Consider the following 12,842-nt stretch of genomic DNA (forward strand, 5'->3'; position numbering starts at 1 on the left):
TTACTTTGGTACTGATGTTTGAATCCCATCTTTTTTTGTCTGATGATTCCAATCGATTCAACAAAAACTTGATGATTCAATTTTCAGTACATTAGTCAGCTTAGACGCAGACTTACAAACCACGCAGACTTTTCAACTCGGCTGTAGGTTTAGCATTTGTTCGCTAGAAAAAATAATCATATAATATTTATACGCATTTCAAAACGTCATATCAAACATTATTACTCATTATTCCTTTCAATTTTCAAAAAGAAAACTTTAAAAAAGATACAATCTTGAAAGTGAGAACAGTTTTTTTCTTATTTTTTGTCAACAAAATCTATCAATACATTACAATATTATGTTGAAAGTATCTTTAAAGTAATATAACCAGTAACATGATATACTTTTCTGCATTATTGTACGAAACCAGCCCACGTCAGAATAGACGCCTCTGGCATTATTATTATCACCAAGCCCACGTCAAATAGACCCTCTGGCATTATTATTAAATCACCACCCAGCCCACGTCAGAATAGACGTCTCTGGCATTATTATTATCACCAGCCCACGTCAGAATAGACGCCTCTGGCATTATTATTATCACCAGCCCACGTAAGAATAGACGCCTCTGGCATTATTATTATCACCAGCCCACGTCAGAATAGACGCCTCTGGCATTATTATTATCACCAGCCCACGTCAGAATAGACGTCTCTGGCATTATTATTATCACCACCCACGTCAAATAACGCCTCTGGCATTATTATTATCACCACCCACGTCAGAATAGACGCCTCTGCATTATTATATCACCAGCCCACGTCAGAATAGACGCTCTGGCATTATTATTATTACCAGCCCACTCAGAATAGACGTCTCTGCATTATTATTATCACCAGCCCACGTCAGAATAGACGGCTCGGCTTATTATTATCACCAGCCCACATTGAAGTATGTCTCTGGCATCAATTACTATTAACTAATTATTACGATTAACTAACTGTGTAACTACTATTTATATAAAGTGTTATTTTCATCAATAAATAAGAAAAAACTGTTCTTCATATTTACTTTAATATGTCATGGATGAACTGGCGGTACACGTTTCTTTTTATCGAAATATAAGATTAATTTAAAAAATTTGTTATTTGCTAAAGAAAAATCACAGAAAAAAAAAACCGTTAACTTCACTTTCAATATTTTATACAGGGTGTCCCATTTTAAAAGCTCCACTACATTATTTCTTTAGCAAAGCACTTAAGAAAAAAAAGTTTCAAACAAAAGTTGTTTGGTTCGAAGGGGGACACAAGATGGTGATATTAGTTTGACCCTGAAGAGTCACTTGAAGGTCACATGAAGATCACCTTGAATTTCTTAAATGGAACACTCTATATATTTTTGCATATTTTGTACTTTATCTCGAGAGCTTTCCAAAACACTATAATTAAGTATTTTTTTATTAAGTACTCTTCGAGGTATAAGGCTTGAAATATTTTCTTATTTTTTTATACATATAAACCATAAAATTTTATATAAACCATAAAATATCTAGAAAAATATTCATTTTTCGATTATCTTACCTTAATACTTTTATGCATAGAACAATGTGAGGAATCAATTGGTGTAAAGAAAACACATAATAGTTTCAAAAAAAATCTGTAATTTGCAATTAACAATTACATATCTTTTCTTCAAAACAACTGTTTTTTATTTACACTAATTGATTCCTCACGTTGTACTCAAAATTATTAAGGCAAAATAATCGAAAAATGAATATTCTACTAAATATTTTTTTATTTATGTAGAATTAAGAAATTATTTAAGCCTCATAACTCGAAAAGTGCTCGATGAATTAATACTTTATTACAGTGTTTTGGGAAGCTCTAGAGATGAGCTACAAGAATATGTAAAAATATATAGGGTATTTCATTTTAAAAAATTAAAGTGACCTTCGCGTGACCCTCAAATGAGTCTTCAAGGTCAAACCAATGGTACCATCTTATGGCCCTTTTGAAACCAAACAACTTTTGTCCTAAATATTTGTCTCTCCGGGGCTTGGTTTTCGAGATATTCGATTGAATGGATTAAAATGAACCACCCTGTATATAGTGTGTCCCAAAAGTTCGGCAACGGTCAAATATATCGTAAAATATGAATTTTCTTGAAAAATGTTTCAAACAAAAGTTGTAGGGTTCGGAGGGGGACATAAGATGGTACCATTGGTTTGACCTTGAAGAGTTATTTGAAGGTCACATAAAGGTCACCTTCAATTTCTAAAATGGAACCTACTATTTTTCATTGCATATTCTTGTAGCTTATCTCAAGAACTCTCAAAAACTAGTGTTTTATTGTAATTAAGTACCTTTTTGTTAAGTATTTTTTGAGTTATAAGGCTTGAAATAATATCTTAATTTTACATTAATCGTAATATATCTAGTAAAATATTCATTTTTCGATTATCTTGCCTTGATACTTTTATGTACAAAATAATGAGAGAAATCAATTGTTGCAAAAAAAAACACAGTTGTTTAAAAAAAAAAAAAAAATTTGCAATTAACAATTACATATTTTTTCTTTGGAACAACTGTGTGTTTTTTTTACACTAATTGATTTCTCTCATTATTTTGTACATAAAAGTTTTAAAGCAAGATAATCGAAAAATGAATATTTTACTAGATATATTACGATTTATGTAAAATTAAGATATTATTTCAAGCCTCATAACTCGAAAAGTACTTAACGAAAAGGTACTTAATTATAGTGTTTTGGAGAGCTCTTGAGATAAGCTACAAGAATATGCAATGAAAAATAGTAGGTTCCATTTTAGAAATTGAAGGTGACCTTTATGTGACCTTCAAATAACTCTTCAAGGTCAAACCAATGGTACTATCTTATGTCCCTCTCCGAATCCTACAACTTTTGTTTGAAACATTTTTTAAGAAAATTCATATTTTACGATATATTTGACCGTTGCCGAACTTTTAGGATATACACACACACACACACGTATATACATACATACATACATACATACATATATGGACAGAATAGTAATGGTTGCAGCACTTTTATTATAAAATTTAGGATTACAAGTTAGTAATCATATATCGTATATCGATAAATCAAATATCGAAACTTGCTTATATACAGAATGTCCCAAAACTCATAATCAATCTTTCAAAGACAGATTCCTGGAATCATCTGAAGACGATTTTTCCTCAATGAAAATGTCGAGGCACTAATAATTTTCGAATTATAAGTGATTGGAATTAAGGGATTTTCCGTAAATTAAGCTTTGCAAAAATAAAATATTAACAAAACCACATTCTTCAATTAATTTTAAATAGAGTTTACTTTAGTTGAGTTTTAATTAAAGGCTTAATTGCAAAGATATATGATGAAAAAGATAAGGAACACGCAAAAAATGATGGCCTTTATTGACATTTTTGCTGAGGAAAAATCGTCTCCAAATGATACCAGGAATCTGTCTTTGTAAGATTGATTATGAGTTTTGGGACACCCTATATGTATATATATATATGTATATATATATATATATATATATATATATATCTTATGATTTTTAAAAATATTTTTAATTTACAAAATTAAAGTTTTATTAATTAAACTATATATATAATATTAAAAATTATAATTGACTTAATAATTTATATTTATTTATGTATAATTATTTTGAGAAGTTCAATTTTTATATATAAATTTACAATATATTGGTAGTTTTAATAATATTTAAAATAATAGTTTCGAATATTTTTATAATTATGTATTTAATTTGTAAAATAATAAATTGAAAATTATTTATAGTTTATTATTAAATTTTTATACTTTGTGAAAGGACTTTAGAGTTACCTATAATTTATTTTAATTTAATTTTATATCATGGTAATGAGTTGTATTATTTTTTTAATTTTAGAAAGTTTTAGATAGAACATATGTATGATAAAATTATTTTTTTTATGAATTTTATGATTTATAGTAAAAAAATTATATTTCATTACAATCTTTATTTTTTAATAAGATTGATCTTTTTTTTTAAATTTATATTTACGGATTTAATTTGAATTGGAGTAAGTTTTTTTATGAAAATTTGATTTTTATTCAAAAAATAATTTTATCATGCATATGTTCTATTTAAAACTTTCTAAAATTAAAAAAATAATACAACTTATTACCATGATATCGAATTATATTAAAACTAATAAAGGTAACTCTAAAGTCCTTTCACAAACTATAAAAATTAAATAATAAACTATAAATACTTCTCAATTTATTATTCTATAAATTAAATATACAATAATAATAGAAATATTCAAAATTATTATTTCAAATATTATCAAAACTACCAATATAAATTTATATATAAAAATTAAACTTATAAAAGTAATTATACATAAATATATATAAATTAGTAAGTCAATTATAATTTTTAATGTTATACAATTTAATTAATAAAACTTTAATTTTGTTAATTAAAAATAATAAAATATTTTTAAATTAAAAATAATAAGATATTTTTAAAAATTATAAGATATATATTATATATAATATATATATATATATATATATATATATATATGTATATATGCAAGTTTTGATATTTGATATATCGATACACAATATATGATTACTTATTTGTACCTAAATTTTATAATAGAAGTGCAACCATAACTATTCTGCCTACAAGCTTTTATAATTATGCAAAACATACCTTTTTGCCCATCCTTTTTTTCGAGAAAGTCGGAGGCGGGAAGGATATTTGTTTTTTAAATCTTCTTTCATTTCGTATTTATTGCTGTAAGAGAATAAAATTAATAATAAATTTAAAATAATAATTTTTTTGAAATACTGTGTGGGCGATTAAAATTAAACGCCCTGTACATAATTATAATATTTCGTAATATCACAAAAAAAATTAGCAATACTTACGAATAAAATTATACAATTACTGAATTGTCTAATTATACAATGTTGTTCGTTGGCTTCTTCGTCACACGACACATATATATGTTACACGTGACAACGTCGGATCGTGCACGTGATAAGCGAGTGTCCGAAACAAGTGCGAACGTGTCTGGAAGATAACCGCAGTGCGCAGTAATATTCCATCCGTCGCACGATGAATACACGTAAGTACACGCTCGTATAAACATTATATTGCTTTATTAGTAGTACTTTTTATCAGTAGATACTTTTTATTAGTATAGAAATTTATTAGCTGTTATAATAGTATCATTAGAAACAGTATAAATAACCACGTAAATTGTAACAATATTTGTTGGTTAAGTACAGTAATAGTAATAAGACAGTAATTAAAGACTATTTTATAAAATAATCTGTTTAATAGACACATATACGTAAATATTAATTAATGTATATTTGTTTCAGGAAGAAGTGAACCAATGGAGAGAGTTAAAAATGTTCTCTCTCCGATTGCGAAGTCTGAGATAAATCTCCGCAAATCCACTTATAAGACGGTGCCAAAAGCAACGGCGACGATGCAAAAGTTTACGCAAAAGTCAACGGAGTCAAAGACACCAGAGTCAACTAAATACGACGACGACAATACGACAATGCAAAGAGCTAGTGTTTCAGAGTCGATGTCATCAGGGGCAACGACGTATGAAATAAAGGAAAATATACATACAAATATGAAAGTAAGTAACTGCATATTTAATTATTGCATATTTTTCCTTTTACTGCATGCAGATCATAAACAGATTAACATAGACTGCTCATAAGGTAGCGAAGAGTGTCCTCCTGAGAGAAAAAGATGATAGCATGAAGTTTATTTGTGTTTCTATCTTTTTCTGGTGTACGCGTGTTGCAATTTCAAGTTAAAAGTCAATAACTTGAAATTGCATCACGCATGTGTCAGAAAAAGACAGATACACAAATTAATTAATGCTATCCTTTTCTCTCAGGAGGATATTCTTCGCTACCTTATAAACAATCTATGTAAATATGTCTATGATACAGGTATAAATAATACTTGGATTTTTAAAATTTGTGAGAAAAGAGAATATGATAGAGAGAATATTATATTAGAGATGTCCAAACTTTTATTAAAATATTGATAGGTATAGTCTCTCAGTTCTAAATATTTAAAAATATAATTAGAATATATTTATTATAATATTTATCTGTTATTATTTGTAATCTGAAAATCTATTGTAATTATAACATTTTTCATTTATTCTTGTAATTCATATTTATTTTTCATTACTAATTTGATATATGACGCTAAGACATTTTATGTTTTTAGACTATAAAAACGTATTTTCTTGTCTTATTCTTGTCTTTCTATTGTCTTATTTTATATTTTATATTTCAGAGAATTAATCAAGTCGTGCGTCGGGAAGTCGCCAAGGAAAGGAAGAAATTAAAAAAAGAAGAATATCAAAGACACAAAGCGCAATACAGGACACGTATTCCTGCACCACCTGTGTATGTGGCACCATCGCCAATACCATCGTTTTACGCACCATCGGCTTATGCAGCGCCGTTTATGTGCGCACCACCGCATTTTGCTGCACTGGCTCACCCACAACCACCGCCTTACGGAGCACCGACTCATCCGCAACCACCGCCTTACGGAACGCCTTCGAACGTAATATTTTCTTCTCCTTACGCGCATATGTATAGACCTTTTTAAAATCGATTTTTGCGTTTAAATTTTATTACTAGAAAAAAATTTTTAATTTCATTTTATGGATTTTTTTTATGGATAAACTTTTATTGCTAACATATTTTGATAAAAAAATAATTATTTTTCAGTTGCATTTTCTTCTAAAATTTACAATTTTGGCTAGTCTTTTAACTTGAAATTGCATCTACAGATTAATCATTTTGACGAATATAAATATGATATAAATCACAATTTTCTTTCAAATAATTTTCTGTCTGACTTGCTGTTCTTTAAACACATATTTAAATTGCGCGATTGTTTCATCTATATGCACGACTTGATTAATTTTCTGAAATACAATAAGAACATACGTTTTTATAGTCTAAAAACATAAAATGTCTTAGCGTCATATATCAAATTAGTAATGAAAAATAAATATGAATTAAAAGAATAAATGAAAAATGTTATAATTACAATAGATTTTCAGATTACAAATAATAACAGATAAATATTATAGTAAATATATTCTAATTATATTTTTAAATATTTAGAACTGAGAGACTATACCTATCAATATTTTAATAAAAGTTTGGACATCTCTAATATAATATTCTCTCTATCATATTCTCTTTTCTCACAAATTTTAAAAATCCAAGTATTATTTATACCTGCATCATAGACATATTTACATAGACTGTTCATAAGATAGCGAAGAATATCCTCCTGAGAGAAAAGGATAGCATTAATTAATTTGTGTATCTGTCTTTTTCTGACACACATGCGTGATGCAAATTCAAGTTATTGACTTTTAACTTGAAATTGCATCACGCGTACACCAGAAAAAGATAGAAATACAAATAAACTTCATGCTATCATCTTTTTCTCTCAGGAGGACACTCTTCGCTACCTTATGAGCAGTCTATGTTATGTCTATGATCTGCATGCAGTAAAAAGAAAAGTATGCAATAATTAAATATGCAGTTACTTTCATATTTGTATGTACATTTTCTTTTATTTCATACATCGTTTTCTTTTATTTCATACGTCGCCCCTGATGACATCGACTCTGTAACACTAGCTCTTTGCAATCGCCGTCGTATTTAGTTGATGCTGTCTTAGCCTCTTATATGCATACATATGTAAATGTGTATATATGTATTGCTACACATATTTTAGTACTGCCATATGTTGGGTAGCAGAGTCCGCATCGGTGGAACTTTTAAATCTACGCCGATGGGTGCTGGGACTGTCACTCTTGGGTGGCAGAGTCCGCATCGATGGAACTTTTAAAACTACGCCGGTGGGTGCTGGGACTGTCACTCTTGGGTGGCAGAGTCCGCATCGGTGGAACTTTTAAAACTACGCCGGTGGGTGCTGGGACTGTCACTCTTGGGTGGCAGAGTCCGCATCGGTGGAACTTTTAAAACTACGCCGGTGGGTGCTGGGACTGTCACTCTTGGGTGGCAGAGTCCGCATCGGTGGAACTTTTAAAACTACGCCGGTGGGTGCTGGGACTGTCACTCTTGGGTGGCAAGTCCGCATCGGTGGAACTTTTAAAACTACGCCGGTGGGTGCTGGGACTGTCACTCTTGGGTGGCAGAGTCCGCATCGGTGGAACTTTTAAAACTACGCCGGTGGCAGTACTAAAATATGTGTAGCAATACATATATATTTACATTGTGCTGTATTATCACTAGTACATGTATAAAAAAAAACACAGCCTTTTTCTTATAATCATTAAATTAGCGATTAAATATTTCTATTGTTTTTAGATAAAAGTAAAACAAAATAGTTTGCCTGCATTGATCGCGTTCAGCAGAGAAAATTGTTGTCATATTCTTTCGATGTTCGATGTTGATTGTTAGATTTGAAAGAAACTGATTACGTTGAATTGCTACTAAGCGATTTTTCTCTGCTGAATTCATTCATAATACAATACTATAAAATAGTGATCAAAAGAAAAAGAGAGACGCTAATTCATTTTATTTTAAATAATAGGAACAAATAAAATTTACAAATCAACCTAATGCATTTATATGTATAATTCGAGTCAACTTATAATAAACTTATAATAAATATAGTAAAAGAGAATAAATGGTGACATAATGCAGGAAAAGTGCAACTGAAAGAAACATACATAAAACAAGATTATTCATAAAAAAAAGTCATTGATATTTAGATGATGATCTTTGGCATCATGATCTTAAGAATTAATAATAATATTAGTTTATAATTATATAACTACACAGAATAAAAGATTTAGTACGAATATTAAATAAATGAAGCACTTCTTCCTTTTCTGTAAAAAAAAGAAGAAATGAAAAAGAAGAATTTCATGAAAAAATGAATGTTGAAAAAAGTACAAAGTATTGTATGCGATATTATGTTTAGTTTCATTACCGTATAAATTTTTATTTTCGTTTCATTACTTTATTAAATTTTTATTTTGATATTTGTCATTTCTCCATTATCTGTATGATTTAAATATAATTTTTACTGTGCCATATATAAAATGTTTATTTTTTCATAATAAAGATTTAGATAAGTTATTATAAGTAATTATTACGTATAATATTTTGCAGTCCTTTTGTTTTCTTTAAAAATTCTAAATCTTTATTATGAAAAAATAAACATTTTATATATGGCTGGTATTTAATGTACGGTGCGTTATTCTGTACAAGTACAATAAAAATTATATTTAATTTTATAAGTAATTATAAGTTATATAAATAAGTAATTTTACGTTATAAGTAATTATATAATAATTACTTATAATAACTCACAATATAATACTTTGCAGTCTTTTTGTTTTCTTTAAAAATTCTAAATCTTCATTATGAAAAAATAAACATTTTATATATGGCTAGTGTTTAATGTACGATGCGTTATTTTGTACAAATACAGTAAAAATTATATTTAATTTTATAAATAATTATAAGTTATATAAATAAGTAATTGTAAGTTATTATAAGTAATTATATAATTACTTATAATAATGTATAATATTTTGCAGTCTTTTTGTTTTCTTTAAAAATTCTAAATCTTCATTATGAAAAAATAAACTTTTTATATATGGTTAGTGTTTAATGTAGAGTGTTATTCTGTACAAGTACAGTAAAAATTGTGTTTAATTTTATAAGTAATTATAAGTTATATAAATAAGTAGTTATAAGTTTTTATAAGTAATATAATAATTACTTATAAATAATAACTTATATACTGGTACTAATATACAATAACAACTTTGTATATATTGAAATATATGCATATATATAATATATGAATAAATATATTGTGTAAATAATTATAAAGATACACAAAGCATATTCTTTTCTCCCTATCCTTTGTCTCCATATCTCCTAAATATAAAAACACTCCTCAATATAGAAACACTAAATATTATTAATAATAATTAAAATATTTTGAAAAAAAATAAAAATAGTATAATAATAATTATAATTATTCTTTCATGTTTATGTTAAATATTATTTATTAAAATTAATGCTTTTTCATTTTCAATTTCATCCTTATGTTATATATTATTTATTAAAATTAATGTTTTTTCATTTTCAAATTCAAGTTTATATTAAATATTATTATTTAAATTATTGTTTTTTCATTTTCAAATTTTTCTTTATGTTAAATATTATTTAAAATTAAAATATACTTATTCAAAATATTCTTATTATCAATTAAAATATACTTATTTTTCAAATGTAGAACTACGTTCAATTATATGTGCATACGTATATACAAGATCACAAGTGATGTATGTGATTTATGTCGATTGTTGTGAACAAATAATCTAGTTGTTTATTGTTCAATATAACTTATACAAATAGAGAGAGAGAGATGGAGATGGAGATAGAACATCTTCTATCGTAATATCCTGGAACTAATTTGTTGCTATTTTTTACTCCACTTTACCTACACTCACGCATACATACACACGAATCGTTCTACATACTATACTTTTATATTTAACTTCTAATTTTGATTTCAAAGGTTCAACAATGTTTTTTCGTATAATTCGATCCAAGCAAACTTGTTTTTACGTTCATACAAACTATATAGCTTTTATATGAAGTACATATTATGACGAGTTGACAGTTCGTCTACAATTCGAGACGCCATATTAGGATAAAATGGATAAGGAAAACTGTAATTTTATAATTATTTCTCGTTTTTCATATAAAATCGGAGTTTCCTAGGATTATTTATGTATGTATTGCAATCCTACATAAATATTTTCAATTCTGTCAAATTATTGCGACAAAAGACCAGAACTACGAAAATGGTAATTTTGTCGATAATACAGTCGAGTACAGCATCCCCTTAATCGCCAAACTCGGGCATCATGAACACTGCCACAAATTCCCACAATAACATCAATAAATTGCATTTTATTATTACAAATACCTTGAAGTAATATGGAATGAAATCCTTTTCTATTTATATAACTAATTGGATATTCAGTAGGAGCACTAATAGGAATGTGGCAGCCATCAATGACGCCTACCACACCTAGAAAATCACTAATGGCAGCAAATTTTTCTTGTATAATTAATATTTCGCGAACTTCTGGTCATTTAATATAATTTTGCACATGTCGCTGTAATGTGTAAGCTACATTAAAAACAACACTCCATATAGAGTCTTTGGAAACTCCAAATCGATTTGCAACGGATCTAAAGAAGAAAATAATTTTTTAAACAAAAAGATTTTAAAATAATATGACAAAATAAATAACAAAAAAATTGCAAAATTTTTTAACTATACTAACCTATACACTTCTTGATTGCCAAAAATCCATAAGGCAATAGCTAATTGCTTAGCTGGTGGTAATTGAGGAGAATCATTATTTTCCAATAATTCAAATCCAAAGGATTGTATCAACAGTTCAAAAGTATTTCTTTGAATACGAAAATGTGATTTGAAATCTAAATTAAAGTAATAATATTATTATAAATGTTGCAAAATTATATATTATTCTGCATAAATGTATGCAGAAAATAAAAATACATAGATAAAATTTAGCTTTATTTTTACCTGTTAAAGAATAATGAAGAACAATATTTTCAAAGAAATGATTAATTTTGAGATGTGGTTCTCTTAGGTGCATTATTTCCCAATCATCTTCATAATCATCTTGATCATTATTAAAAAACATTCCATAATAAAAATATATCCATTTTGTATTCTCTGCAATGATACAGATTTTTTTCACCATAGTAATATATAATAAATAATTACAGATTACACATATTTATATTTACACATCTTTAATTTATATAAAACTCATATCAAATGTATTTTATACATATAATTAGAAACTATCGTCAGGAGAAAATATTAATTTTTATATTACTATTTTCATGTTAAAAAAAAAAAGAAAAGTCTAAGCAATATTAACAAATAACAACTTCACATATTACATATTTACATATTACATTACATTTAATTGATAAACTTTCAAAAATTAATAATTACAAGATGAATAAGAAATTCATGCTAAAATTTAATTGTTATTGCTACGTACATATATTTTGTTATTTGCATTATTTTGCAAATTAATATCGTTTATATATTATATTAATAATTAAAATAAAGCGAGGTTAAGAGTTATTCTTATTTTATAGAAAACATCTTATTCCAGTATAATACATTTGTTTATTAATACATATTTGATAAATAAAGATATATTAATTAAAAGAATAATAAAGTACCTTCTATATTTTCTTATAATGTTTTTCACAATTTTTCCAATCAGCTCGACCGCTAATTCTTTCGATGGCTGTTAATCTAATTCGATTACTTCAGAGATCCGGACCAATGTTGTGAGACGGGCCGGGTTTTTTCGCGCATGCGCGGCGAACGTAGTATCAATGAAGTATCTCTATACATAAAAAGGTGTACCATAGTACCACGTTGGTCATCCGTTTATAATTTTGCAAAAGTTTTTATAATTTAAGAGAAAATATTATTTTTTAAATTATTTTATGGATATATTAGGATATGTATATATATATATCCTAAATATATATATGTCCCAAAAATATGGACACACCTGATTTTCTTGGAAAATAAGCGTGCTAGAAAAAAACATCAATAACAAAAGTTTCGAGAAATCAAACGGTGCATCTAAGAGTTACCTTGAGTTTGACCTTGAGCTTGATCTTCAAGGTTATTTGAAGGTCAAAGTGTTTTTTTTAAA

At 27.1% G+C, this 12,842-nt stretch overlaps 1 protein-coding gene and 1 pseudogene across 1 annotated transcript; one reads left to right on the forward strand and one right to left on the reverse strand.

The window, feature by feature from the left end:
- Positions 1-5,108: 5,108 nt before the first annotated feature.
- On the forward strand, positions 5,109-7,985 carry LOC105252706. Its single transcript, XM_025406677.1, has 4 exons — positions 5,109-5,129; positions 5,389-5,657; positions 6,335-6,639; positions 7,805-7,985. The coding sequence occupies exons 1-4, from the start codon at positions 5,120-5,122 to the stop codon at positions 7,983-7,985; spliced, it is 765 nt and encodes a 254-aa protein (XP_025262462.1). The 5' UTR covers positions 5,109-5,119.
- Positions 7,986-8,078: 93 nt separating this feature from the next.
- Positions 8,079-11,798, reverse strand: LOC112637289 (annotated as a pseudogene).
- Positions 11,799-12,842: the final 1,044 nt, after the last annotated feature.

The sequence above is a fragment of the Camponotus floridanus genome, unplaced genomic scaffold (genome assembly GCF_003227725.1).
Source record: "Camponotus floridanus strain SB8 unplaced genomic scaffold, Cflo_v7.5 scaffold150, whole genome shotgun sequence".
In the NCBI taxonomy this organism is placed as follows: Eukaryota; Metazoa; Arthropoda; class Insecta; order Hymenoptera; family Formicidae; genus Camponotus; species Camponotus floridanus.

Bases quoted from the DNA above. Each gene is read 5' to 3' on its own strand.
- LOC105252706 (XM_025406677.1), top strand. The intron at 5,658-6,334 runs GTAAGTAACTGC...TTTATATTTCAG, and splicing joins ATATACATACAAATATGAAA to AGAATTAATCAAGTCGTGCG. The intron at 6,640-7,804 runs GTATAGACCTTT...CACATATTTTAG, and splicing joins TCTTCTCCTTACGCGCATAT to TACTGCCATATGTTGGGTAG.